Source organism: Schistocerca serialis, chromosome 1, assembly GCF_023864345.2.
Source record: "Schistocerca serialis cubense isolate TAMUIC-IGC-003099 chromosome 1, iqSchSeri2.2, whole genome shotgun sequence".
In the NCBI taxonomy this organism is placed as follows: Eukaryota; Metazoa; Arthropoda; class Insecta; order Orthoptera; family Acrididae; genus Schistocerca; species Schistocerca serialis.
In genome coordinates this window covers 570111151-570139054 of record NC_064638.1, presented here as the reverse complement: position 1 = coordinate 570139054, position 27904 = coordinate 570111151, and the positions used below count along the sequence as shown (strand labels likewise).

The following is a 27904-nucleotide window of genomic DNA, read 5'->3' as shown; positions in this document are numbered from 1 at the left end:
TGTTACCAAGTTAATTAGCATTGAAGTTAGCTAATCAGGCCATTGTGCATGCAAATTAAGTGATCAACTATATACAGTTAGTGTGTCAGTTGTTCTCATAGCATAGATGACTTTGGCTTGGGTTCGATCTTTACTACTGTCCCACGTCTAATTTTTATATCACTCTCTTGCTTGGTTTGAGAAAACCAAATGAAGCATGTGTTTGGTGATACCATTTTTGGCGGGCCATTTGAATTTGCACTTTCAATGATCTGATTGGCTAACTTCAACATTAATTAACTTGGATTGGCAAAGTGTGTTGAATTTTTTCTTAGCAATTATTTCTAAGAACAACCTACCTTAAACAGCCTCACAAACATTTCAGACTGTTTCTGACCACCCTATGTATAAAATATATAATAGGGAAATGTTGTTAGCAAAATTCTTGAAAAGCTTTTAACTTATTTATTTAAAATAGGAAGCCATTGCAAAGCTGCGTGAGGTTAAAGTAAAGCATGATCTCCATTTATTTTGTTGTTATTGAACCAGTGAATCTAATAAAAATGTCCCAGACGTGTATCTCTAGTAGTTTTCCAGAGCACCTGGAGAAGCAAAGATTTTATAAAAGTAAATATTTTTTACTTTCCATTAATAATGTACAAACATTTATGTCAGTGTTGGCAACTATTAGAGTTTTGTCATTTCCTAACTCTTGAAAAGAGTTATTTTTCTGTATCATTCAGTGAAAGAACATAAAAACAACAGCTTATTTAAGTGAAACCACATAGTAATTGTTGTAGTTAGTAGAATGTTTATGAAATAGGGATGCCTTTCAAATTTATCACAGAGGAATATGCTGGTATGGTGTTTGTTTATGGCAAATGTGACGGTAATGCTGTGGCTGCAGTTAACGAATGTCATGTACATTATCCAACTCAGAGGTTTCCGAATGCACAAACCATTAGCAGAGTATTTTGAACTTTAGGGGAGACAAGTTTTCTACCTAGAGTTTATAATTAGTACGAGTGCTTGATACGTGGTGGTGGTGGTGGTGGTGGTGGTGGTGGTGGTGGTGGTGGTGATATTATGGGTGCTGCTCAACATAGCCCAGATACCAGTAACTGATGTCTCTCTCAACAAATAGGCATTTCACAATCTAAGGTATGGCATACACTGAAGTACAATAATCTGTATCCTTACCATAACAAAAAGTTCATCATTTACATCCAGGAGACCCTACCCTTTGCTTGGAGTTGTGCAACTGGTTAAATACTCATCGGCAGTTACAAAAATACATTTTATTTACTGATAAGGCAAGTTTACTTGAGATGGTATAAACAATTTACATAACAAACACTTACGGTCTGAAGCAAACCCATTTGCAACAGTGCAATGCAATTTTCAGCAGCGATTTAGCATAAATGTGTGGTGTGATATAATCAACACACACTTTATTGGACCATTCATTTTCCCAGGATGTCTAACGGGCAAGATGTACTTACAATTCCGAAGAAATGCCCTGTTTGCTTGAAGATATTCCACTTGCTGTGAGATTGCAAATGTATTTTCAACATGACGATGCACATCCACATTTCACCAACGCAGTTACTACACATTTAAATGAACATTTTCCCCAGAAACGGATTGTTTGTGGTGCTACACATCTGTGGACACCCAGATAGCCCAATTTAACACCAATTAACTTTTGTGTATGGGGATGGATGAAAGACATAGTTTATGAGGACAAAGTCAATACAGCTGAGGCATTACTTGCTCACATTATGAATGAATGTAATCAACGAAATTAAAAACAACCCTGTGAAACTGAAACGAGCAACAAAATCTCTTCATAAACATACAACTAAATGCATTGCACTTGGTGGAGACATTTTTGAACATTTATTGTGAATGTATTGTGAAACTGTATGTACACTGTAAAACTTCCTGAACTTTTTTTTCTGGTTTAACATGATGAATTCACGTATGCTATGGTATTAATAAAAGCAGATTATCTGACACATTCATACAGTTTCAGTTAACATTATTGCCATAATTTTTCCAACTTCTGTTGAAAACTTTGTGCAATTGTCTGGAATTTAAAAAAACAAATTGGGCTAAGTAGTTAATAAAGTAAAAATTTTATGAAATTACGTCTTTGCGTCTCCAGATGTTCTGAAAAACTACTGCAGATACACATCTAGGACATATTTTATTAGATTCACCAGATCAGTAACAACAAAATAAATGGAAGTCTTGCTTTACTTTAACCTTGTACAGTTTTGCTATGGCTTCATATTAGTGAAATTGCTAAATTTCAGACAAAATCTTTAGTAGCTGTAACTCTGTAGCTAAACATTTGCGGAACTATGTTTATATGAACTTTTTTCTTGAGTTTTACTTGTAGAATAACATATTAAAATATTTGCATATCTTTGTGAATAACCCTGTGTGTGTGTGCGTAATTTTTTTTTCTTTGAGGAAAGTAATGAGACTGATTCTTTGTATATACTAAAATCCCGCCCCCCTTCTTTGAACGACAATATTGTCCCCTTCAAAGTAGTTTCCTTCAGTACCTACACCCCAGTGGAGTCATTGTTCCCAGTCTTGGTAGCAGTGCTGAACGGCTTCACTTGGTAGGGGCTTTAACATGTCAGTCACACTTTTTAATGTTCTCCAGAGTCCAAAAATGACATCATTTTAAGATATTTTTCAATTTTGGGGGAAAAAAAGCATCATAAGGACTTTAGGGGGGGGGGGGGGCTGTGGGTAACAGGAATGCTTTTTGAGCTAAAAAAATTGTGAGGGAAGTGGCCATGTGGCATGGGCCGTTGTCATGATGCAGCATCCACTTGCCTGCGATGTCTGGTGTCACTCAGTTCACCCTTTTCCTAAGTATTTGAAGGACAACTTTGTAAAACACTTGGTTAAAAGTTTGTCCTGGAGAAACAAATACATGAAAGCACATGCACATTTGACACTTTTGTTGGTTTTCGAAGTTGGTCTCCTTGAGCGAAGTTAGTCATGAGCAAGTTCTCGGCCTTCCAAAAATGATTTGTACCTGTGTATAACTTGTGCTGTTGATAAAGAATATTCCCCATAGGCCTCTTTCAAATTTTCAAAGGTCAAACTTACAGATACCCCAAATTTAACACAAAACTTGAAGTTTTAATGTTGTTTTAAATTCCGCTGTTCCATTTTCGTAATACACAATAAGAAAACATGTTCACTGATGCTACTGTCAGAAATCACATGATGGCTGTATGATGCTGAAACTCAGACTGCACTTTGGGAAGGGATCAACACACCAGTCTACACAAATACAGCAACACAGGATTGCAAGATCATTCACAGTGTTGTTAGTCTCATTACTTTTCTCACACACCTCATATATCAAATGCCCATACATATTATAAACGTCTGCTTTCTGTTTTCTTGCTTTTTCATTGAACTAGGCAGAGCCACAGCAATGTGTGGCCAAGTACAGTTAGTGATGAAATAAATTTCTTCCTTTTATTTTTCAGAAAAATATTCTAAGTTGATATCAGACATGGCTTCATCAAAACAACAGACTGGTTTTCCTGCTGCCCACGATGGACTTGCTCCAATTGCAGCACCACAGCGAAGCATTTCTCCATTGCCCTTGTTGCGATACAAGAGTGACAGCATTCCCAATCTCCCCAGTGTGGTTCCTGGACAATCTTCATCATTCAGCCATGGGCTCACTGGTCAACATGTTCTTTCTGTCAGTATGTTCACTAAGGACCAGCTGAATGAAATATTCAATCTTGCACAAACACTAAGAGTGTTCGTGCAAAAGGAGAGGCAGTTGGATCACGTATTACGGGTAACTTCCATTTTTGGGAACAAATTATGTGCATAGTAATTTTAGCTCCACATGTTGCATACTTCTTTTTTTCCTTTCTTGTATAAATATTATCAGTACATGGTACAGTGTGTCTAGAAGAGTTCCTAAATTGTTCACATAAAAGTAAGTAGTTTTAATTTATATATCCATAATAATATACCATTAATAGGATTCTTTCATATTTACCTCAACTTTTAGTCCAAAACGATTGATTTCTTGTAAAATGCTATCAACCAGAACACTTATTAAACCAACTTTGGTAAATGATACTCATTAACTCATTTCACTACCAAATAACAGGAGGTCAAGAAGTTATTAAATGTCTGTAACTGCAGTGGGTTTGTAAATGTAACTTCAGAACAACAAACACATTTTATAAAAAATGGTGAAAGTTGTTAAGTGAAAAACAGCATAAACTTCACTCCACAGTCGGGAACTCTTACGTCATTCCAATTGTATCCAAATGACTTGCTACATGAAATAATCATGCAGAGGCCTCTGGTGGTGGTGTATGCTTAGTGAGCTTACAAATGCCAAAACAATGTGGGCAGATGTGTTGAAAGATGTTTTTATGTATCAGAGAACAATTACTGGAGCATTATTACTGCAGATATATTCTTTCTGTGGCTAGTCAGATCTTACTTTTTGAATGTTCTTCGCAACCATGTACATTTTTGTTTTTGTTAATTTCAGGGGAAAGTAATGGCTTCCGTTTTCTACGAAGTGAGTACACGAACTAGTTGCAGCTTTTCAGCTGCAATGCAGAGGCTTGGTGGAAGAGTAATCTATATGGACGAGAGTTCTTCATCTGTTAAAAAGGGTGAAACACTGGAGGGTAAGCTTTTTATTTGTAATGGCTCTCATTAACTTGCTCAAAAGTTAATCATCTTAATAAACTGAGTTATTTGTTTTATATTCACCAGATTCGGTTCAGGTGATGGCTGGATATGCAGATGTTGTTGTCTTGAGGCATCCAGAACCAGGAGCTGTTTCTGTAAGTTACTAAAAGTACAACAAAAATTATTTCTGAACTAATCCTTGCAAAGGCCTCATTGTTGGTGCTGAAGGGAAATGTGTTTTTTTTCTATATGTTGCTATTGTTTAATAATTAGATCATTTTGTTACATATATGTTCATATTGACCGTGTAGAAAATTTTGAAGGTGTTGCTTCTCATGTATGTTAACGATCTTCAGTTCAGTACACATAGTAGGATTAGTTCTTTTGCATATGACATATCATAGTAAATCCCAACAGTGATAGAGGAAGATTATTGATTGGTTTTCTGCAAATGGTTTCTCTTAGTTTTAAAAACCATGTTCAATGCAACACATCAGGGGCTACTACACCAGTAACAAATTTAAAGCATTAACATTAATTAGGAAGCAAAGCAGGAGGATCAAAAATTTCAGGTGGCATTTTAAGTTAGAAAAATCACATTTTAGAGCTTCTTAGACAATTTAGTTCAACCACTGGGCACCCCCAGGGGGAATAAAAACAGTCCGAATTAGAGTATACTCTCCTCATAGAGCTGGTTTTATATGGCAGACAGGCACATTTAAAAGTACACTGAGCTATCAAACAAAGTTCTTCAAATTTAGAAAAAAAAAAAAACACATGTGCACAATGCACAACTGACACACACACACACACACACACACACACACACACACACACACACACACACACACACACACACAAGCACAAGCGCGCAAGTGTATGCCTGTCCCTTTTTTCCCCCTAAGGTAAGTCTTTCCGCTCCCGGGATTGGAATGACTCCTTATTCTCTACCTTGAAACCCACATCCTTTCGTCTTTCCCTCTCCTTCCCTCTTTCCTGATGAAGCAACCATGGGTTGCAGAAGCTTGAAATTTGTGTGTGTGTGTTGGTGTGTTTTTTATTGTGTCTATCTACCAGTGCTTTCTTGCTTGGTAAGTTACAGCATTTTTTTCATATAAATATTGTTTTTTTGTCGATTGCTATGTCCAGATATTTATAGATGTATTCAATTAAGTTAATATTGTGAAAACTCACACACTTAATGTCATTATGATATAACGTGCATTGTGACCCATGGAACAAGTGACCAACTAACATTATGATATTAATTGAATTTAAAAAGTTATTCGCCAGCTATTTTTTGTTGAACATCCTCATTTCATCGTTTTTCATTAGTTAGCTCACTCTCACATCATCCCCTTTACCTTATCTCCTCCTGTTAGTTTTGCCTGAATTTTATAGCAGTTCCAGAGTGCTGTAGGATCAACAAATAAACTCCTGTAATGAATATTACATTATGTTGAAGCAGAGACTTTGTCACAAGCTATAATTGTTACACTTGAGACAGTTATTCCACATGTTAATTGATCTTATTGTACGAGATTTAATGAGCCTAACACCACTTGCTTGCTACACTTCATATTTCATTGCTACCTACAATTCTTCTTTTTTAACACACAAAACAAAATGTGGATAACAAAAGAGGGTTCATAGAACTGAAAGACATTTAGTGAAATAAATGAACATACTGTTTGAAGTGCTTGAAAAATAATTTACTTTTCAGACACTTTCTTGTAATTTGTGTGTTCCCACTCAGTGCAGATGTCAATTATTTCTGTGAACTGAGTAGAGAATTTCACCACACATCCTGATCCTGCAATTGCTTGAGGCACTTGCAAACACTCTTTATCCTGGTTAACAGGCAGCAGGTCCAATAGTTTTGACTCCTCAGCTGCACTGTCATCAGCAGAAAAGATATGCTGGCTTGAGAAAACAACAGAAATGTTGATTAACTTATCTTTACTCTTGATGGTACTCTCATTCAGTAAACATTAAATCACTTTATAAGGACCTGCATACGATTGTGAGTCCACTCTTTATCTGATTAAGTCTAGTGAACATATGACTTGTACTTTTAATATCGTTGTGTGTGAAAGGAGTTTCTTTGGCCTGTGGGAATTCTCTTCAGGCTTTAGGTGCTTCATCTTTTCCTTGATTTCGATGACAGAAGTTAGAGGGACAATGTCTGTTGTGATATGAAGTTCCCGGAAGAATCGCCAGGTAGCTTATGTATAACACTACACAAAATTTCTGCTACTGCATAATTGCTTCCTTTCTGGAAGGAGCAACACAGGCCAAGTAGAATAGTAGGTATTAAGTTAATCCATTTGGCTGCAGAATGGACTCTTATAGCACTCTTCAATATATGGTTAAGTTTTCCATTAGCCTGAGGTAGTCGGTAGTAATTCTAGTCATTTTATAAATCTTCGCCCAAGCTTGGAACATAGTAGCCTGAAACTGTGTGTATGCTACCTGCTGCAGTGTTCCAGCAACTGAAAATTGCTGTTGCTCCTGTCTCTGCTTCAATGTTTTGATGGGGTGCAACTTTCATCCAGCTAGTGAATCTGCCTATGAAAGATAAATAATAAATAAATCCGTTGGAAGATGGTGCTGGACCCACTCGGTCAGCATGTACCATCTGAAAATGTGTGTCAACAATGAGCAATTCCCCAAAGGTCATTTAGTATGACATGTAATTTTCTGTATGTGCCACAATCAATTGTTGCACATACTGCTCTAAGTTTGGCCTGACAGATTTTAAGAATATTAGCTTTATTGGCAACTGTCATACCAGGATGAGCCATTTTGTAATAATACTTAAGAACTATGATCATAAATTATTTGGATACATGCAAACTAATGGTTTCAACTGAAATGTCAAACCACATTTTAATCCCTCAGTAGTAGTAAATTGTTTGAATTTCAGTGAAATGCTGCTACTTGAATTTTTATTTTTTTGTGAGAGATACATGGTGCAAATCTGTTGTGAGCTGTGAAATGTACTGGAGATAACATAATTGCATTGGTTTGAATACAAAAGTTAATAGACCATTATCTATATACACAAAAACTGTTCTTCTGCTCACTAAATAAATAGTGAGAAGTTCTCTGTTGTAAGTGGAGTGATTCTTCTGGACAAGAGATAACGTCTCTGAAAAGAATACAGTAGGCTTCCAAATTCCATAGTGTTTCTGCTGTAGGGCTGCTCAATTGTAAACATTTTATGCGACCACAATAAACCCAAGCGCATGCTTCACAGTAGGAAAACTCAGCAGCGAAGTTTGGAATAAAATTTCCTTGCATTTTTCAAACTGCTCTATTTCTTCTGCAGTCCAGTTTGTCTTCCTTTCATAATTAGCAGAGCTTAGTTTTATGCAATATGTTCTAGAAGATGGCAAAAGATGTTGAGCGTACAGAGAAATATTAGAATTTCTTTCTCAGTTTCTGGACAAGTTGTCTTTACAGTGACTGTTTCCATTCCTCTTATGACCTTAACTGAATAGTGCAACTAGTAATAATTGAATGCACACATTGCATTAACAACTCTTTGTTTATTAACCTTGAATTAAACTCGGTGCAACTTCAGAGCATGAAGACCACATTTGAATACAACAGGGAAGCCTCTCTGTTGATGTTTAGTGGACGCCCACTACGACAAAGTCCAGGATCATTGGTAGTGGTGATGAGTCAAGGGATAGCCGTGAGTGTCTCGCAGTCATAGTCAAGAGCAGAACTCATTGTTGAGAGGCTGAGGGGTGTTCTAAGTACCTGTTAGCAGAGAAATGCAGATGAGTCACATGGACATGTGACCATGTGGTCACAATTAGGGGTCTGCGACTGCAGCATTGCTTACCATGACCTGCACACCACCTATTGGTGCGCTTTGTGCCTGCAGGCATTGTGATTGCTGCAGAAGGCTTTGCAGTAAACAGACTAGTGAATCTTCTGTTGACAAACAATCTGCAATAGTAAAGTATGGGCATACCTGGCCCTCAAAGCTCATACATTGAATGTGGTGGCTAAATAACCAGGGGCCCTGTCCTGCATAGACTACACTCCTCCCTTCTTAAGACAGATAGCATAACCGTCTGAGAATTGCAGCACTTAAAAGTGGAGGCACTGAGCTGCCACCAGAGCAGACTAGAACAAAACAACACCACACAATATGTAATCAATCAATGAACACAAAAAATTTCGTCTTACTGGAAGAGACATGCAATGTCCACATAGAACAATAGCAACTGTCAAGGCAGGGTTAGCAGCAGAGCAGTATTACACCATGAAACTATTGTCCTTGTTGCCACTGGTACAACCTTTGCCAGTGGTGTGGCTGGTAGTGATTTAATTGACAAGTTACAATAATAATTCTTTATTTATGAACCTTGAACTAAACTCAGTACAGCTCAGGACATGAAACTCCACATTTGTGTAAAACTGGAAAGTCCATCTTGACGATGTATAGCAGAGGCCCACCATGTCAAAGTCTACAATTGTCAGTAGGGGTGGTGATCTGGGAGGTACAATGGGTGATAAACAGCACTATACCGCAGGGCTCTGAGCTTGTGGACTGCTGACACATAGGTCCAGCTGAGGGGGGGGGGGGGGGGGGGGGGGGTGCGGCAGGCAGTGGCGGATGGACATTCAGCAGCTGGTGATCCCCCAGCAAAGGTATGACACAGCGCTGTCTGATGATGGGTAGCAGCGATAACAGGTGTCGTGGTCCAAAGCGTAGACTAAAGAGCGGCTGGCAGTTGGTCTGTTGCCCAGAGAGGAACTGGCTGACAAGGGACTGAGTATCAATTTACATACCCATCAGCAGAGGAATACATGCATGGTGTCATGTGGACATGTGGCTGTGTGGATGCAAATAGGCACCTGCGGCTGCAGCACTATTTACCATGACCTGCGTGCCACGTACCGGCATGGCTTGTGTCTACAGATGCCGTGGGTGGCTTCAGGAGACTCGGCAGTAAACAGTGCAGTGAATCTTCTGTTGACAAACAACCTCCAGAGGTAAAGCTGGGACCATACCTGGGATGCAAAGCACATCTGTGAGTGTGGTGGCTGAATACCCAAGAGACCAGCCCTGCATATAGTACAGTCTCCAAGCCTGGTTTCTTCCCTTCTGGAGTGGTTACATATCACAGTAACCTTATATTCTGAACAATCTAATTCTTTTCTTTGAAAAGTGCTGAATTGCATCCTTAAAATCCAATGGCACAGAGTTAAATTTGTATAGATCAAATGAAGTGATAATTGCTGTTTTCTGTTTATTGTCTTCTTTTCGTGGGATTTAATAATAAACTTTCCAGAGCTCTATCTCGGAACATGTTTTCTTCCCATGAAGGATTAAGTTGCCATCATCTATTCTTGGAACTGGATAGTGGTTTGATGATTATTTCCATGAACACAGTGACTATCTGGTTTTGTAACAATATATAGAAACAGTCATATTCTGTCCTTTGCAATATGCAATTTGTTTAGCTCTAATGTGAGAGAGCTGTAGCAGATTCAAGGGCCAGTAGATGCTGAAATTTGGTACTTACCATGCTTAAATTGTTTTGCATGACATGTAGTTTCCCAACTCTCAAAACTTCTTTAAAATTTTAGAAAATTTGTAGTTAATATGAAATCAATTAACTCTCAGTGGCTTCAATTCATGACATATTCCCTTTCATGTTCAACTGAGAGTTGTTATCAGTTAATCTCTTGCTTTTGAAATCAATCATAAGGTAAAACTGATGATAAATATCAATACCTAATATGCCATTTTAAATGCCTGCGACAATAAATAGGCATCAAAAATACACTCCTGGAAATTGAAAGAAGAACATCGTGAATTCATTGTCCCAGGAAGGGGAAACTTTATTGACACATTCCTGGGGTCAGATACATCACATGATCACACTGACAGAACCACAGGCACATAGACACAGGCAACAGAGCATGCACAATGTCGGCACTAGTACAGTGTATATCCACCTTTCGCAGCAATGCAGGCTGCTATTCTCCCATGGAGACGATCGTAGAGATGCTGGATGTAGTCCTGTGGAACGGCTTGCCATGCCATTTCCACCTGGCGCCTCAGTTGGACCAGCGTTCGTGCTGGACGTGCAGACCGCGTGAGACGACGCTTCATCCAGTCCCAAACATGCTCAATGGGGGACAGAACCGGAGATCTTGCTGGCCAGGGTAGTTGACTTACACCTTCTAGAGCACGTTGGGTGGCACGGGATACATGCGGGCGTGCATTGTCCTGTTGGAACAGCAAGTTCCCTTGCCGGTCTAGGAATGGTAGAACGATGGGTTCGATGACGGTTTGGATGTACCGTGCGCTATTCAGTGTCCCCTCGACGATCACCAGTGGTGTACGGCCAGTGTAGGAGATCGCTCCCCACACCATGATGCCGGGTGTTGGCCCTGTGTGCCTAGGTCGTATGCAGTCCTGATTGTGGCGCTCACCTGCACGGCGCCAAACACGCATACGACCATCATTGGCACCAAGGCAGAAGCGACTCTCATCGCTGAAGACGACGCATCTCCATTCGTCCCTCCATTCATGCCTGTCGCGACACCACTGGAGGCGGGCTGCACGATGTTGGGGTGTGAGTGGAAGACGGCCTAACGGTGTGCGGGACCGTAGCCCAGCTTCATGGAGACGGTTGCGAATGGTCCTCGCCGATACCCCAGGAGCAACAGTGTCCCTAATTTGCTGGGAAGTGGCGGTGCGGTCCCCTACGGCACTGCGTAGGATCCTACGGTCTTGGCGTGCATCCGTGCGTCGCTGCGGTCCGGTCCCAGGTCGACGGGCACGTGCACCTTCCGCCGACCACTGGCGACAACATCGATGTACTGTGGAGACCTCACGCCCCACGTGTTGAGCAATTCGGCAGTACGTCTACCCGGCCTCCCGCATGCCCACTATACGCCCTCGCTCAAAGTCCGTCAACTGCACATACGGTTCACGTCCACGCTGTCGCGGCATGCTACCAGTGTTAAAGACTGCGATGGAGCTCCGTATGCCACGGCAAACTGGCTGACACTGACGGCGGCGGTGCACAAATGCTGCGCAGCTAGCGCCATTCGACGGCCAACACCGCGGTTCCTGGTGTGTCCGCTGTGCCGTGCGTGTGATCATTGCTTGTACAGCCCTCTCGCAGTGTCCGGAGCAAGTATGGTGGGTCTGACACACCGATGTCAATGTGTTCTTTTTTCCATTTCCAGGAGTGTATATCTTTTTATCGTAGGTCAACATTCAGCAATTTTAAACTGTAAGATGGAATCTCACCCCATGAACCATGGACCTTGCCATTGGTGGGGAAGCTTGAGTGCCTCAGCAATACAGATAGCCGTACCGTGGGTGCAACCACAACGGAGGGGTATCTGTTGAGAGGCCAGACAAATGTGTGGTTACTGAAGAGGGGCAGCAGCCTTTTCAGTAGTTGCAAGGGCAACAGTCTGGATAATTCACTGATCTGGCCTTGTAACGTTAGCCAAAATGCCTTGCTGTGCTGGTACTGCAAATGGCTGAAAGCAAGGGGAAACTACAGCCGTAATTTTTCCTGGTGCAAGCAGCTTCACAATGATTAAATGATGATGGCATCCTCTTGGGTAAAATACTCTGGAGGTAAAATAGTCCCCCATTTGGACCTGCAGGTGGGGACTACTCAGGAGGACATCATTATCAGGAGAAAGAAAACTGGTGTTCTACATATCAGAGCATGGCATGTCTGATCCCTTAATCGGGAAGGCAGGATAGAAAATTTAAAAAGGGAAATGGGTAGGTTAAAACTAAATATAGCGGGAATTAGTGACGTTTGGTGGGAGGAGAAATAAGACTTCTGGTCAGGTGAATACAGGGCTACAAATACAAAATCAAATAGGGTTACTGCAGGAGTAGGTATAATAATGAATAAAAAAATAAGAGTGTGGGTAAGCTACTACATACAGCATAGTGAATGCATTATTGTAGCAAAGATAGAGACGAAGCCCACACCTACCAAAGTAGTAAAAGTTTATATGCCAACTAGCTCCGCAGATGATGAAGAGATAGAAGAAATGTATGATGAAATAAAAGAAATTATTCAGATAGTGAAGGGAAATGAAAATGAACATTTAATATTTATGTGTGACTGGAATTCCAGTGTAGGAAAAGGAAGAGAAGGAAAAGTAGTAGGCGAATATGGAATGGGGGTAAGGAATGAAAGAGGAAGCTGCCTGGTAGAATTTCGCACAGAGCATAACTTAACCGTATATAACACTTGGTTCAAGAATCATGAAAAGAGGTTGTATACATGGAAGAGGCCTGGAGACACTGGAAGGTTTCAGATAGATTATATAATGGTAAGACAGATTTTGGAACCACGTTTTAAATTGTAAGACATTTCCAGGGCAGATGTGGACTCTGACCACAATCTATTGGTTATGAACTGTAGATTAAAACTGAAGAAACTGCAAAAAGGTGGGAATGTAAGGAGATGGGACCTGAAAAAAAAAAAAACATATGTTGTAGAGAATTTCAGAAAGAGGGAATGATTGACAAGAACGGGGGAAAGAAATACAGTAGAAGAAGAATGGGTAGCTTTGAGAGATGAAATAGTGAAAGCAGCAGAGGATCACGTAGGTAAGAAAATGAGGGCTAGTAGAAATCCTTGGGTAACAGAAGAAATATTGAATTTAATTGATGAAAGGAGAAAATATAAAAATGCAGTAAATTAAGCAACGAAAAGGAATACAAACGTCTCGAAAATGAGATTGACTGGAAGTGCAAAATGGCTAAGCAGGGATGGCTAGAGGACAGATGTAAGGATGTAGAGGCATATATCACTAGGGGTAAGACAGATACTGCCTATATGAAAATTAGACACCTTTGGAGAAAAGAGAACCACTTGTATGAATATCAAGACCTCAGATGGAAACCCAGGTCTAAGCAAAGAAGGGAAAGCAGAAAGGTGGAAGGAGTATGTAGAGGGTCTATACAAGAGCGATGTACTTCAGGACAATATTATGGAAATGGAAGAGAACGGAGATGAAGATGAAATGGGAGATATGATACTGTGTGAAGAGTTTGACAGAGCACTGAAAGATCTAAGTCGAAACGAGGCCCCAGGAATAGACAACATTCCATTAAAATTTCTGATAGTCTTGGGAGAGACAGCCATGACTAAACTCTACCATCTGGTGAGTGAGATGTAGGAGACAGGCAATATACCCTCAGACTTCAAGAAGAATATACTAATTCAAATCCCAAAGAATGCAGGTGTTGACAGGTGTGAAAATTACCGAACTATCAGTTTAATAAGTCACGGCTGCAAATTACTAACACGAATTTTTTTACAGATGAATGGAAAAACTGGTAGAAACAGACCTCAGGGAAGACCAGTTTGGATTTTATAGAGATGTTGGAAAATATGAGGCAATAGTGACTCTAAGACGTATCTTAGAAGACAGATTAAGGAAAGGCAAACCTATGTTTCTAGCTTTTGTAAACTTAGATAAAGCTTTTGACAGTGTTGACTGGAATACTCTTTCAAATTCTGAAGGTGGCAGGGGTCAAATACAGGGAGCAAAAGGCTATTTACAATTTGTACAGAAACCAGATGGCAGTTATAAGAGTCGAGGGGCATGAAAGGGAAGCAGTGGTTGGGAAGGGAGTGAGACAGGGTTGTAGCCTCTCCCCGATGTTATTCAATCTGCATATTGAGCAAGCAGTAAAGGAAACAAAAGAAAAATTCGGAGTAGGTATTAAAATCCATGGAAAGGAAATAAAAACTTTGAGGTTTGCTGATGACATTGTAATTCTGTCAGAGACAGCAAAGGACCCGGAAGAGCAATTTAACGGAAGGACAGTGTCTTGAAAGGGGGATATAAGATGAACATCATCAAAAGCACGACGAGAATAATGGAATGTACTCGAGTTAAATCGGATGATGCTGAGGGAATTAGATTAGTAAATGACACTTAAAGTAGTAAAGGAGTTTTGCTATTTGGGGAGCAAAATAACTGATGATGGTCAAAGTAGAGAGGATATAAAATGTAGACTAGCAATGGCAAGGAAAGCAGTTTTGAAGAACAGAAGTTTAACATCGAGTATAGATTTGTATCTCAGGACGTGTTTTAAGAAAGTATTTGTATGGAGTGCAGCCATGTGTGGAAGTGAAACATGGATGATAAATGGTTTGGACAAGAAGAGAATAGAAGCTTTCGAAATGTTGTGCTACAGAAGAATGCTGAAGATTAGATGGGTAGATCACATAACTAATGAGGTGGTACTGAATAGAATTGGGGAGAAGAGAAATTTGTGGCACAACTTGACTAGAAGAAGGGATCGGTTGGTAGGACATGTTCTGAGGCATCAAGGGATCACCAATTTAGTATTGGAGGGCAGCGTGGAGGGTAAAAATCGTAGATGGAGACCAAGAGATGAATACACTAAGCAGATTCAGAAGGATGTTGGTTGCAGTAGGTACTGGGAGATGAATGAGCTTGCACAGGATAGAGTAGCATGGAGAGCTGCATCAAACCAGTCTCTGGACTGAATACAACAACAACAACAACAACAACGACAAAAGGATGGACTCTAAGAACCATTTGCTACAAACGGTTTAAATTCAGTCCTTTCTATTTTGTTGTTTCCTGTTGCTGTTAGGACAGGGATGTTTGCTCCATTGTCTACCATAAACAGTTACTCATTGTTGTAATCTTTGACAAAGATGCAGTAGTGACAGCCCAAAGTAATATACCGTATATACTCAAATAATCCACGCATGTTTATTTCCGAATTTTAGGGTGAAAAACTGGGGTGCGCAGATTATTCGAAACATTGTTGGTACTGCTCCGTGTCCAACAATACATCCGATTATACTGTTGCATTGTTGGGGCCTCAGTCTGTGACGCATCAGTAGCACGTTAGGAGTAAAGTATTAACATCTTCAAACTTGTTAATTATGGCTACAAGTACTCGTTATCGCTCGTACACTGCTAAAGCAAAAGTAAAAATTATTGAAGAAGCCGAGAATATTGGAAACCGTGCAGCAGGAAGAAAGTACGATGTGAGAGTTGTATTCGCGACTGGCGAAAAATAAAACGCAGCTTTAAGAAACTATAGTAATCGCCGGGCATTTCGCAGCCAAAAAGCGAAGCATCCAGACCTCGAGAAAAGGCTCTGCGATTATGTAGATGAGAAGCGACAATACGGATGCGCGGTGACGAGTGAAATGTGCAAACTTAAAGAATTGTCTTTAGCCAAATAACTAGGCATTACCAGTTTCAAAGCTATCCGGGGCTGGCTATCAAGATTTTTCAACCGAAATGGTTTAGGATTCCGGAGGAAAACTACTATCGCTCAGAGACTTCCAGGCGATTATGAGGAAAAAATAGTGAATTTTCATCGTTATGTGATAAATCTGCGCCGTAAACAGTCCTATATATTATCGCAAATTGGTAATGCGGATCAAACGCCAGTCTATTTTGAGATGCCGCTCGACAACACAGTGAATAGGAAAGGAGAATCAAGCATCATGATACGAACTGGCGACAGTGAGAAACAGAGGTGTACAGTGATGTCGTGTGTAACTGGTGATGGACGAAAGCTACCACCTTACGTGATACTTAAAGGGAAGACTATTCCGAAAATATCAGTAAAAGGCATACCGGTATTAGTGAGAGCGAATCCGAAAGGGTGGATGGACAATGAACTTATAATTGACTGGGTGACTCATGTTTTGCAACGTCGTCCTGGTGCGTCTGCGCACACATCAAGGAGGAAGATGTCCTCGTCTGGGAACGAAGTACTAGCGCGCGAGGTGCTTCTCCTAACATGGTGGTTTGGGGAGAAAAATTCTTGGCTTTATCGTATTTGCTTGACTTTGTGCTTTTTCCTTTTTTTTTTTTTTTTTTAAATAAAAGAAAGATTAAAGAATAGTAAGAGGGATAGTGAGAGAAGTAGAAAGCGAACGGCCTAAATGGCTGGCCGGTGGTTTCAGCAAGTCTCCGCTACGTCTGGTGATGGCCTCGCATGGTGATCTTTACTGAACTAGGCGGCGTTATTCCCGTATTTTAGTCTCATTTGTTCTATGGCATATATGGTGTCGGGATCCATCTTTCTCCTACCAGACCGGAACTCTTCCCTCACCCTCATATCTACGATGTCAACTAGGTCGTCCCATTGGGAGGGCGTGAAAATAGGGTATGAGTTAATCGTGGCTAACTCCTTCTTCGTGACTGCTTCCATCAACATGGTACGCCATCTGTATGTGCGCAGATGGAGCGGTTGATGGGGGAACTGAATTTACGCAACATGTTGGTCCTGGACAGCTTCCGCGGATATACAACTAAGGAAGTGCGAGACAAATTAGAAAAAGGGAAAACTGACTTGGTCAATATCCCTGGAGGCCTAACATCCATCCTACAACCACTAGATGTGTGTATAAATCGGCCATTCAAAGCTGCACTTAAACAGCGATATACGCAATGGATGGCTGATGAAAACCGTAAGTTCACACCTAGTGGAAAAATCAAACGGCCGGATTTGCCCCAGCTTTGTGAATGGGTGAAAAGTGTATGGGACTCCATTCCACAACCACTGGTGGAAAAATCTTTCAAAAAATGTGGAATCACAAATCACTGGATGGAACAGAGGACGACGCTCTATGGGAAGATGGTGAAGACGACAAAGATTCTCCCACTAGTAAGGACGATGAAAGTGGTGAATAGAGTGGTAAGAGAGGAAACATACCGGTATTGACTAAAATATTTTATTGCCCCCCCCCCCCCCCCCTCTATTGTACGTACGCGTAGACTCCCGGCTGGCGGTGATGTCCGTCTAATGGGCCAGCTGCACGCCGCTGAATCGGTTGCGTTTTAACAGTGTATCAATCTGTACAGCAGCGTTACTTCAAACCAGTAGTTATTATACATACTTTTGAACACCTCATAAAGTTGGAATAATTTTTTTTGTTTGTAAATAAAGCAAATAATAATTTTTTTCCTATTCCTCAAAATTGGGGTGCACGGATTATTCGAGGGCACGAATTATTCGAATATACGGCATGTGACAGATTATTTGACTGTTATCATGTCCAGCATATTTGACTGGTATTTTGAGTGCCACTTCTAGATCACATGATTTTGCCATTTACAAGCATGAACACATTTTTTCTGGTTTAAAGTCTAAACAAAAATGAAAATGGTAGTGGCAGTACTTCCCATTTTTATAGTATCTTGATAGGTTTCTGTTCTCGCTATATCAACATTGCGAGCTCTATATTTCTGTTTTCCCTCAGTTGACATTTTAGTTTGTTGATTTGCGTGTGTAAATGTAATGGCAACTTCTGTGTTGGGGTTAACTGAACGTCGTTAACTAACTACATTTCCATCATGTAGTTTGCCATCATAGCCATTTTATTTACACCTCTTTCAAAAATAGCTATTATACTTTTTATGCTGCCAGAGTGTTTATCCAACCACAAAGTTCCAAGGATCTTTTTGGCCGTACTTTATTTTGCATATTCTTCAATTTTTAATAATAGTTGACTTAATTCTTTATCACTAAAGTGCAGTTTACTTACTAATGTGTTTTTTTTCCCCTTCATGAATATTCATTTGACTCAGAACTGGCAATCAAATCTAAAATGTGTTGAACAAATCATGTATCTAGTTGCACTAATAAACAATTTAATTTCATAGTTTAAGGTGTTGAGGTGGTGATATGAAATTGTGCTTCAGCTTGACCTAAACAAATATCAGTTGTTTTTTCTGTATCCAAAATGGTGGTTATTTAACATTAGCATTGACCTTGTCCACTTGAATGTCATCTAGAGATTTTGGTTTATGTCTATGGTCTTGTATGTTATTTCTTCTTGATCACATTGGAGTTGTCACTTAAGGGGTATCCCTTAAGTTTAGAGATATTTTTGTGAGAAGTTTATTAAGCCAGGCTCCATTTGTCTGCAACACATTTTTTCATTACTGCTTACAGTTGTAGTTTTGTAAAACAAAATTTTGATGAGGTAACTGGAAGAGCAGAACCCATAGAATTTTTACAAGGATATGTAGTGAAACAAATGAACATGCTATTAGATACTGCTTCATAAATAATGTGCTTTTCAATCGCTGTTTAGATTTTTATATGTTCCCAAATATTCTGGCTCTTTTGAACTCTTTTCTTAAAAGTGAGAGTGCTGTAAGAAACTGAGTACTTACTCATTACTTTCTTCATTCTGTTCTCTTAAAAGTGAAAATAAATCATGTGAAACTTTGTTCAAGGGTTTTTTTCGTTTTTTAGCGTGCAGCTCAGCATTGCCGTAAGCCCCTGCTGAATGCCGGTGATGGTACTGGTGAACACCCTACCCAGGCACTGCTGGATGTGTTCACAATTCGAGAAGAGATAGGCACTGTGAATGGCCTGACAATAACAATGGTGGGAGATCTTAGACATGGAAGGACAGTTCATTCTCTTGCCAGGTATTTGTATATTTAGTTTCTGAATGTATAGCTGTATTTTTCATTATGAATTGTGTGCTTATATATTATCTACACACACTAATATTCATTCTAGAATTATTCTTATTATGAGCATATGGACCCAATTGGATCACGCATTACATTTATGATTCGCCTTTCTAATAGCCCATATAGCTTTCATTCTTTTGCCATGTGTTTTCTTCCTTTCTTCTGACCACTTGGTCCCTGATCTTTTAGGGACTTCATTTTCTGGCTTTACTACCCATATATTTATCTTCTGATGGTAAAGTTTGCTGTCTAGTACGTCCGATGTTCCTATCTATGACTTTTCCAAGTCATATTTGACTTCTTCAAGTCATACTTTACTTCTTCTATCCATAGAATGTTCTTCTGTTTTGCAGTGTGTGTATGTCAAAATCTTATGAGTTAGCCTTGAAGATGGGAGTCTATAAATGTGCCCATAGAATTTCAGCCTTCGTTTCGTGATACCTGCAGCAAGGTTGGATAGTTCTTGTCCCAGCATTTTCCTCATGATCTTTCGTTTCTCATTGAAGATGTTCTCCAAATTGCCTTTTCTATTAAGTACCAAGGTTTTGCTCGCGTACGGCACTTCAGGTTTAATCACTGTATTATAATGTTTGATCTTTGTATGAATGGATGTACATTTCTTGTTGTAGATTTCACGCATTCTCTCATATTCTCAGTTGAGCTTTTGTAACCGAACTTTCTGTGCTTCCTTTTCCAACCCTGTAAGTTCCATGACCTCACCGAGATATTTGAAGTGTGGAACTTATTTGATCTGCCCATGTTTTGTGTTCAGTTCCTGAGTGTTCAATTTAGTGGAAATGAACTTGATCTTCTCGAATCAAATTTGTTGTCCAGTTTTCTCAGGGCATTCCTTGAGGACTTCAGTCGCTTTGATTGCCGTATTTTCACAGGTCGCTAGCATCGTGAGGTCATCTGCGAAAGCTAAACAACTGACCTCGATGTCATCATTCTTTCATCAGAGTTGAATGTGTTTCCAGTGGTCCTAGGTTTTCAATTTTTTCTCCCATTCTCAGATGACTTTATCCAGAAGAAGGTTGAAGAGCAGTGGTGACAATCCATCACCTTGTCACACACCAGTCTTTATCTCAAAGGGTTCTGACAGTTAGCCCATGAATTTCACTTTTTGCTTTGTGCCCATGAGTGTTTCCTCGACGAGTCTTAATGTCTTTTTATTTTATGTTGCTTTCTTTGATCTTCTTGGTGTCAAATTTTTGAAGATGAGTTTTCTTTTTGGAGTAAATTTCACTTTGATCCACACTAGATAGTGGTCAGAGTCAATGTTGGCTCCTCTTCGGACTTGCACGCCATGAATTTTTAGAATTGTTATAGTGTGTCTTCAGAATTTGTGGGAGAATTAAATATGAAAATCTGTTATTGATCTGTGCTGGAGCAACATTAGGTTTGCCTAACTAAAGCACAAATGTGAGGCTAGTTTACATCATTTTGCAACATAATATTGGATCTGGGGATTAGAAAAGTTGAATACTACCAAAATCTGCAGTGTGATTTTTATTGTTAGAAAGCAATGGAATTGCATCATATTGGATGAGTGTGGGATCCGTTTAGTCCTAGCAGGCTGTGTGACTTTACAAATCACGTGCATTCCTAGTTTTTTGTAAAGTAAAATTTGAATGCAATGCTGCAGATCGAGCCAAGGATGTAGGAAAGAAGTTTAACATAGTAAGTTAACATCACTTACTGCTTGTTTTGGTTTCATAAAATAGGTTCCTCATTGAATTAGTGCTGCTGTTCATTCCACTGGCAAATCCAACTACTCATATTCATAATTCCTACATTACTGATAAATAAATAAACAAACAAACACTATCTGGATCACAACTCGTATTACCATCTACCAGCTTCAATCTACACTGCAGATGATATTCAGGTCAGGTAACAGGAAAGGCAGTTTGTCAATAGCTGTGTAAAACTGATGTTGACATTGGTATTAGTTCTACACTGTTGTTGATAAACTGCACTGTGTAGTGCCAGACCTGAAGGTGATATGTGACATCAATTGAAACTGGTAATCAGTAAGATAAGTTGTGATCCAGACTTCGTTTGTTCGTTTACTATAACAAAAGAGATCATGGTTCCTAGACACGGCATAAATATGTTCTGTATGATTGTTTATTTACACTTTCTCTCAATTCAAGTTGCCTCTGAGATAGAAATGAAGGACTGAATCAAGATTTCTGTTTCCTGTAAGAACAATGAAAATCCTCAGTAGCCTAATTATGTATTTGATAGACAGCATATTCTTCAGTTTATGATGATCTGGCAGTTTGTTCTATTGTTACCAAATCTAAAGATAGCTGCTGTTAAAATGGTGTGTGGTTTGGAAGCAGCTGTTCAGTACAGTTATACATGACACATTTAGTATCTCTTCCACCTTCTTCTCCTTCTCCGTTTAACTAGAAAATGATTAAGTTTCTATACTTTTACACTTGTGTTGGGAAATAATGTTTCTTTATTTTTACAGCACAGTTCCCTTTCCCTTGATTTTTTAACATTTTCTTGGTCAGGAATGAACTCCAGCATAGATGTTCACCTCTAAATTTTGGAGAAGGCACAAAATGTATCCATGGACTTTGAGCTCTCGAACATTTTAAACATTACCAAAAGACAGTAACAAAATTTTTGTGTGTGGAATTATCTTACAGAACTGCCAAAGTTTTCATAAATGCTGTTAAAAAATGCTAATTTCTTATATTTAACATAGTGAGCCAATTTTGTACCCACAAATTTTGATCTGCTTTAGTCGTTTAATGGATGATTAGTAAAATAAGTTACAAAAGTTTTTATTATGATAAGTGGTCTTATACTTAAAAACATTTTTATGTACATGTGTGCAAATTTGAACTTTAGTGCAGAACAAAATGTGTTGTAGGTAATATCTGCCAATGTAAAATAAATAATAAAAAAAATGTTTTTCTTTAGGTTGCTTACATTATACAATGTGCAGCTGAGGTATGTGAATCCACCAAATCTTGGAATGCCGTTAAATGTTGTTCAGTTTGTTGCATCGAAAGGCATACCACAGGAAGAATTTAGTACGCTGGAGGAAGCTCTTCCAGAAACGGATGTCCTGTACATGACTCGCATTCAGAGAGAGAGATTTCCATCCCAAGATGCATATGAGAAGGTAAATATTATGAATGCAGTAACGATTCTAAATTTAGTTTATGAGAAAATTAATCCTCCTCTCACTTCAGACATCTCAATAATAATAATAATTATTATTATTATTGTCTTTCCTTTCTCAGACCTTAGGTCTGGTTCGGAATGAAAGTGACGCGGACCATGATCAAGCGTCACTTCCTTTTAACTGTACGGTATATGTTACATTGCGTTTAGGAACTTTCGGGTAATTGAACATGTATCAATAATTACGGATTTCTGAAGTTGTATATATAAGTTTGGATGTAGCTGTATTGCATTGATGTACTGGTGAATATTGCGTGGTATGACTCCTGTAGTTGAAAGTATAATTGGTATAATGTCAACTTTATCCTGATGCCACATGTCCTTGACTTCCTCAGCCAGTTGGATGTATTTTTCAATTTTTTCTCCTGTTTTATTCTGTATATTTGCTGTATTGGGTAGGGATATTTCAATTAGTTGTGTTAATTTCTTCTTTTTATAGGTGAGTATGATGTCAGGTTTGTTATGTGGCATTGTTTTATCTGTTATAATGGTTATGTTCCAGTATAATTTGTATTCATCATTCTCCAGTACATTTTGTGGTGTATACTTGTATGTAGGAACGTGTTGTTTTAAAAGTTTATGTTGTAAGGCAAGCTGTTGATGTATTATTTTTGCGACGTTGTCATGTCTTCTGGGGTATTCTGTATTTGCTAGTATTGTACATCCGCTTGTGATGTGATCTACTGTTTCTATTTGTTGTTTGCAAAGTCTGCATTTATCTGTTGTGGTATTGGGATCTTTAATAATATGCTTGCTGTAATATCTGGTGTTTATTGTTTGATCCTGTATTGCAATCATGAATCCTTCTGTCTCACTGTATATATTGCCTCTTCTTAGCCATGTGTTGGATGCGTCTTGATCGATGTGTGGCTGTGTTAGATGATACGGGTGCTTGCCATGTAGTGTTTTCTTTTTCCAATTTACTTTCTTTGTTATGTGATCTAAAGGGTTGTAGAGGTGGTTATGAAATTGTAGTGGTGTAGCCGATGTATTTATGTGGGTGATTGCTTTGTGTATTTTGCTAGTTTCTGCTCGTTCTAGAAAGAATTTTCTTAAATTGTCTACCTGTCCATAATGTAGGTTTTTTATGTTGATAAATCCCCTTGCTCCTTCCTTTCTGCTTAATGTGAATCTTTCTGTTGCTGAATGTATGTGATGTATTCTATATTTGTGGCATTGTGATCGTGTAAGTGTATTGAGTGCTTCTAGGTCTGTGTTACTCCATTTCACTACTCCAAATGAGTAGGTCAATATTGGTATAGCATAGGTATTTATAGCTTTTGTCTTGTTTCTTGCTGTCAATTCTGTTTTCAGTATTTTTGTTAGTCTTTGTCTATATTTTTCTTTTAGCTCTTCCTTAATATTTCTATCATCTATTATTATTCTATTCTATTCTATTTCTATCATCTATTGTTATTGTTATTGATATTATTATTATTATTATTATTATTATTATAAATGTGGGTGTATTACATGTGCAAAGCTCCCAAAGATCATTATTTATATTTACAGAAGACTAGCATTTCTGATTGGGCAAATAACAGTGATGCCAAGTTAAATCAAAATATTAACTGAAGAGAATAACAATCTGCAGGAGCAAAATCCGTTGACCTGCTGCATTGAAACCATATTTAATGTAATTCATTAGGAAGAGTAAATATTGTTGGCAGACAAAAAGATAGAGGGGTAATCTGGTATCTTTATGAAGGCATTTGGGCAGACAACATTAATTTGTAGGGAACTGCATACTTATCATTTGCCGAGATACAATGAATGTATTGCACTTGATAACTGAAATGAAGCTATGCAGACTTATGTTGGAGAGAGATAGATAGAACTACTGTGAGTTTCTGTTTCTGATTGTGGAAGTATGCAAAATAACCATTGGCCGTACGCCACTGGAAACATGGAAAATTTTACCCATGATGAAAGACTGTTGACAAACTGTTGGCTGCCAATCATCTGTCTGCACAGATCAAATGGCAACATTCTGTCTGTGCTCATCTTTACTCTGAAATGGCAATTGATTTCGTGAAACAGGCATTTGTTATTCCACAACAGCCCAAAAGGGATACTATAGAGAGAGAAGTACCTCACCTCCTCTAAGGATAATTCATTCACTTTTGGAAGGATACCATTTGGAGTAAAAATTTTTGTATGTGTTCTGTTTGATTTTCTTCATGTGATGTGACTTTGTGGCAAAGACTATAATAAAATGATCATCAATGTCTTTGCTGTCAGAGTTAAATATCATTAAATTTACTTGAGAGAAGGGAACAATCAGAGTACAAATATTCCTATGAAAGTATACTACAAAGACACCCATCATCTCAAAGCATCATTGAGATACTTACATAGCATACATAACTTCTATTGATTGTGTGGAAACAGTTACAGTCCATAATATACCTCTCTTTGGATTTTTTTCACAATGAATTGGTGAAGAGAAAGCAATTTCATTTGATAAAGAACGAAATTATGTTTTAGAAGAACAATGTACTTGCTCACTTGTCTGCAACTACCACAGTCAGATTTCATATTAACTGCTATACTAAGTGAGATTTCGCTGTTAATTGAGCGTACAAAGTGGTGAAATACCTTTCACTATTTAAATTTCAAACTGACATACAAAAAAACTTTTATTATTATCATTATTATAATTATCCTTTCTAAATAAGTGTCTGTTAATTATATATGTAGGCCCTAAAAATGGAATAAATAGGAATAGAAAAAAATGTGGTATTCACATTCAAAACTAAACCTGTAGTAAAATTTTTACAGTGATTATTCTCTTACTTTTTCCAGAGCATCTGTGTGTATAGTCCACAGATCTCAAATTTAGTTATAGTAGAAATGTAAGGCCATAGCCATTAAATAATTCCGTGGCTTTACATGTTACTGACTTGTAAAGCATTAATATGATGCTGGAAGTGCCTAGGTGAAATAGGGGATGACAGAGAAAACTGAGAACATTTCCACAATCCAATAAAACTAGAAGTGATGAAGGAAAAAATTTGCATTCATAGTAATTGAAAACTTATTTTTAAAAAATTATGTCTTTTAGATGGTATCCTTCTGTATGAATGCATTCCTGAAATCTGCTGTTGAGATTCCTCGTTGACTGGTGCAACATCTCAGTTAGGGTACTGTGAATTGCATCCCGGATTCTCTGTTTTAACTCATCCAGGGTTCTTGGCTGAGTTGTGTAGACTTTGCTCTTAGGTAGACCTACAAGAAAAAAATAACAAATGCGTAAATCTGGTGATCCAGGGGGCAAGGGAATGTTACCAAATTGTGAGATCACACAGTTGCCAAACAGTTCTCACACATATGCCATTGATTGCCGTGCCATGTGTGAGGTCGCTCCATCCTGTTGAAACAAGGCTTCTTGAACGTTTGGAAAGTTGTTCAATGCAGGTGTAATGAAAGTCTGTAACATCTCCACATAATGATCAGCATTCAATTATTGTTTTTCCCTGTTCATTTGTGAAAAAATATGGCCCATGTGATGAAACACCACTCCATACTGTCACTTTACTAGCATGTAAAGGGTGCTCATGAATGTCATTAGGATTTGTGTTTGCCCAGTAATGGTAGTTTTGTTCATTCACATAACATATGAGATGGATATGTGCCTCATCTGACATCCACAGCTTGTTTAGAAATTTATTGTCATTGTTTATTTTTATCATCATTTGTTGACAGAATCCTAATCGTAAGTCCTTTAATTGTTGCACCATCTGTAGTTTGTACAGGTGAAACTTTAAATCAAGATGAAGAACTCTGTGAACACTGTCCTGTCGTGGGCTCCGTAAGGCAGACTCGTGTACAGCGTCAATGTTCACTGGAGAATGCACACTTCTTGGCCATCCTGTTGGTTTCTTCTTGAGGGCAGATCCAATCTCTTCAAAGTTATTAATCCAAAATTTTATCACATGTTTCGATGGAATGGCATCATGACGTTCTAAATTATAAAAATATCAAAGCTCCCTATACGCCATTACCAAACTATCATCGTTTTCATAAAACATATTTATGGTTAACTCTTGCTGTTGTCTGTTCCACTGATCCATAATTACTGAAATGGCGGACTGTTTACTTGCTAACTGTCATGAACCTGCAGTGTTGCCAGCTGCCCATGGCTGCCACTACTCATTTCAAACATTCCCGTTATTGTGTGTCACCCTGTATGAACAATGGAAGAAAGGCATATATGCATGTGTGCTTTTACTTGCTTTAAATGTTTTGGTGCTGCAGCTTAATTGAGAGTATGGTTTGTGTCTGATGGAATGGGTGGAAGGATACCAGACCAACTATATTTACCAAGGCAAAAAATAATCAAACTTCTCATTATTGAACCTGGTACCCAACAAGACCTGGAATTCTTTCTATGGATTAATGTACAGTGGTAAGAAGTAGAAAAGTTAATCCACCTGTGAACAGTGGAAAGGCCAAGGGTGTGTGTGTGTGTGTGTGTGTGTGTGTGTGTGTGTTTTCTCTCCATTATCTTCTTCCCTCCTTCCCTCACCCCCCCCCCCCCCCCCCCCTCCACTACATTCACACTGTTTTATCTTGCAGCTTACAACCATCTGTCTAGCTGAATAAATGGCCATGGCCTGTCTGCAACTTAAGGTCTCCTTTTTGAAGTAACCAGATGTAAATGATATAGAAAACCAGCACTACTCGATATTATTGGAGTAACTTGTAACTGAGAGTAATATTCCCCAGCATTATTTTTCATAGAAAAAATTGTGTTTTCTGTTCACAGGCTTGTGGACATTTTGTAGTTACTCCTGAACTGATGACACTGGCCAAACGCAAAATGGTTGTTCTGCATCCTCTTCCACGTGTGTTCGAGATCAGCCCAGAGCTTGACATTGATCCGAGAGCAGCTTATTTCCGCCAAGCAGAATGTGGAATGTATGTTCGTATGGCACTGCTTGCAATGGTTCTTGGGCGATGTTGATAGAAACTTTTTCAGATGCATTGTGAGGAACCTTTCAACCTTTACACTGTGATATGTACCCATGAGTGATAAACACATATATTTTTCTTTATCACAGTTATTTCTATTTTGAGTCAGTATTGTGATTATGTATTAGAATGCAACATTCCATAGAGGATCTAAGACACTCAAAAAATTATATTCGCTGTATTTTTTTTATGACAAATCTGAAATTCATATGAAGCTGTTCTGTAAAAACAGCCAGTCACAACTAACAAAATGTAAAAAAATCTAGCAATATTCAGTTATTAATAAAGAAAGTAATCTCATTTTCTCTGAATATTGCCCATGTAGACTGAAAAATTGTCATTTTCCATCATTGTCACCATCTTTCCCTTTTTTGCAGTCCATTTATAATTTTGAAATTATCAAACTTGATGATGTCAAAGTATCACTTGCTAGTGTATTGTATGTCAAACGTTAGCAACTTATCACTTGCACTGTTAAAAAAAACTTTTGTATATCAATTTTTAATAAAAATATCAGGAGGAGAATTTT

The 27904-nt window shown here is 38.6% G+C and overlaps 1 protein-coding gene across 1 annotated transcript in view; it reads left to right on the top strand.

The window, feature by feature from the left end:
- Positions 1–27883, top strand: part of LOC126476194 (CAD protein) — a 554755-nt gene extending 526872 nt beyond the window's left edge. The window contains exons 28-33 of the mRNA XM_050103525.1: positions 3501–3823; positions 4538–4679; positions 4768–4838; positions 18968–19146; positions 22135–22339; positions 27170–27883. Coding sequence (XP_049959482.1) covers positions 3501–3823; positions 4538–4679; positions 4768–4838; positions 18968–19146; positions 22135–22339; positions 27170–27367 — 1118 coding nt within the window. The 3' untranslated portion in view covers positions 27368–27883. The remainder of the gene's footprint in view (positions 1–3500; positions 3824–4537; positions 4680–4767; positions 4839–18967; positions 19147–22134; positions 22340–27169) is intronic.
- The last annotated feature ends 21 nt before the right edge of the window (positions 27884–27904 follow it).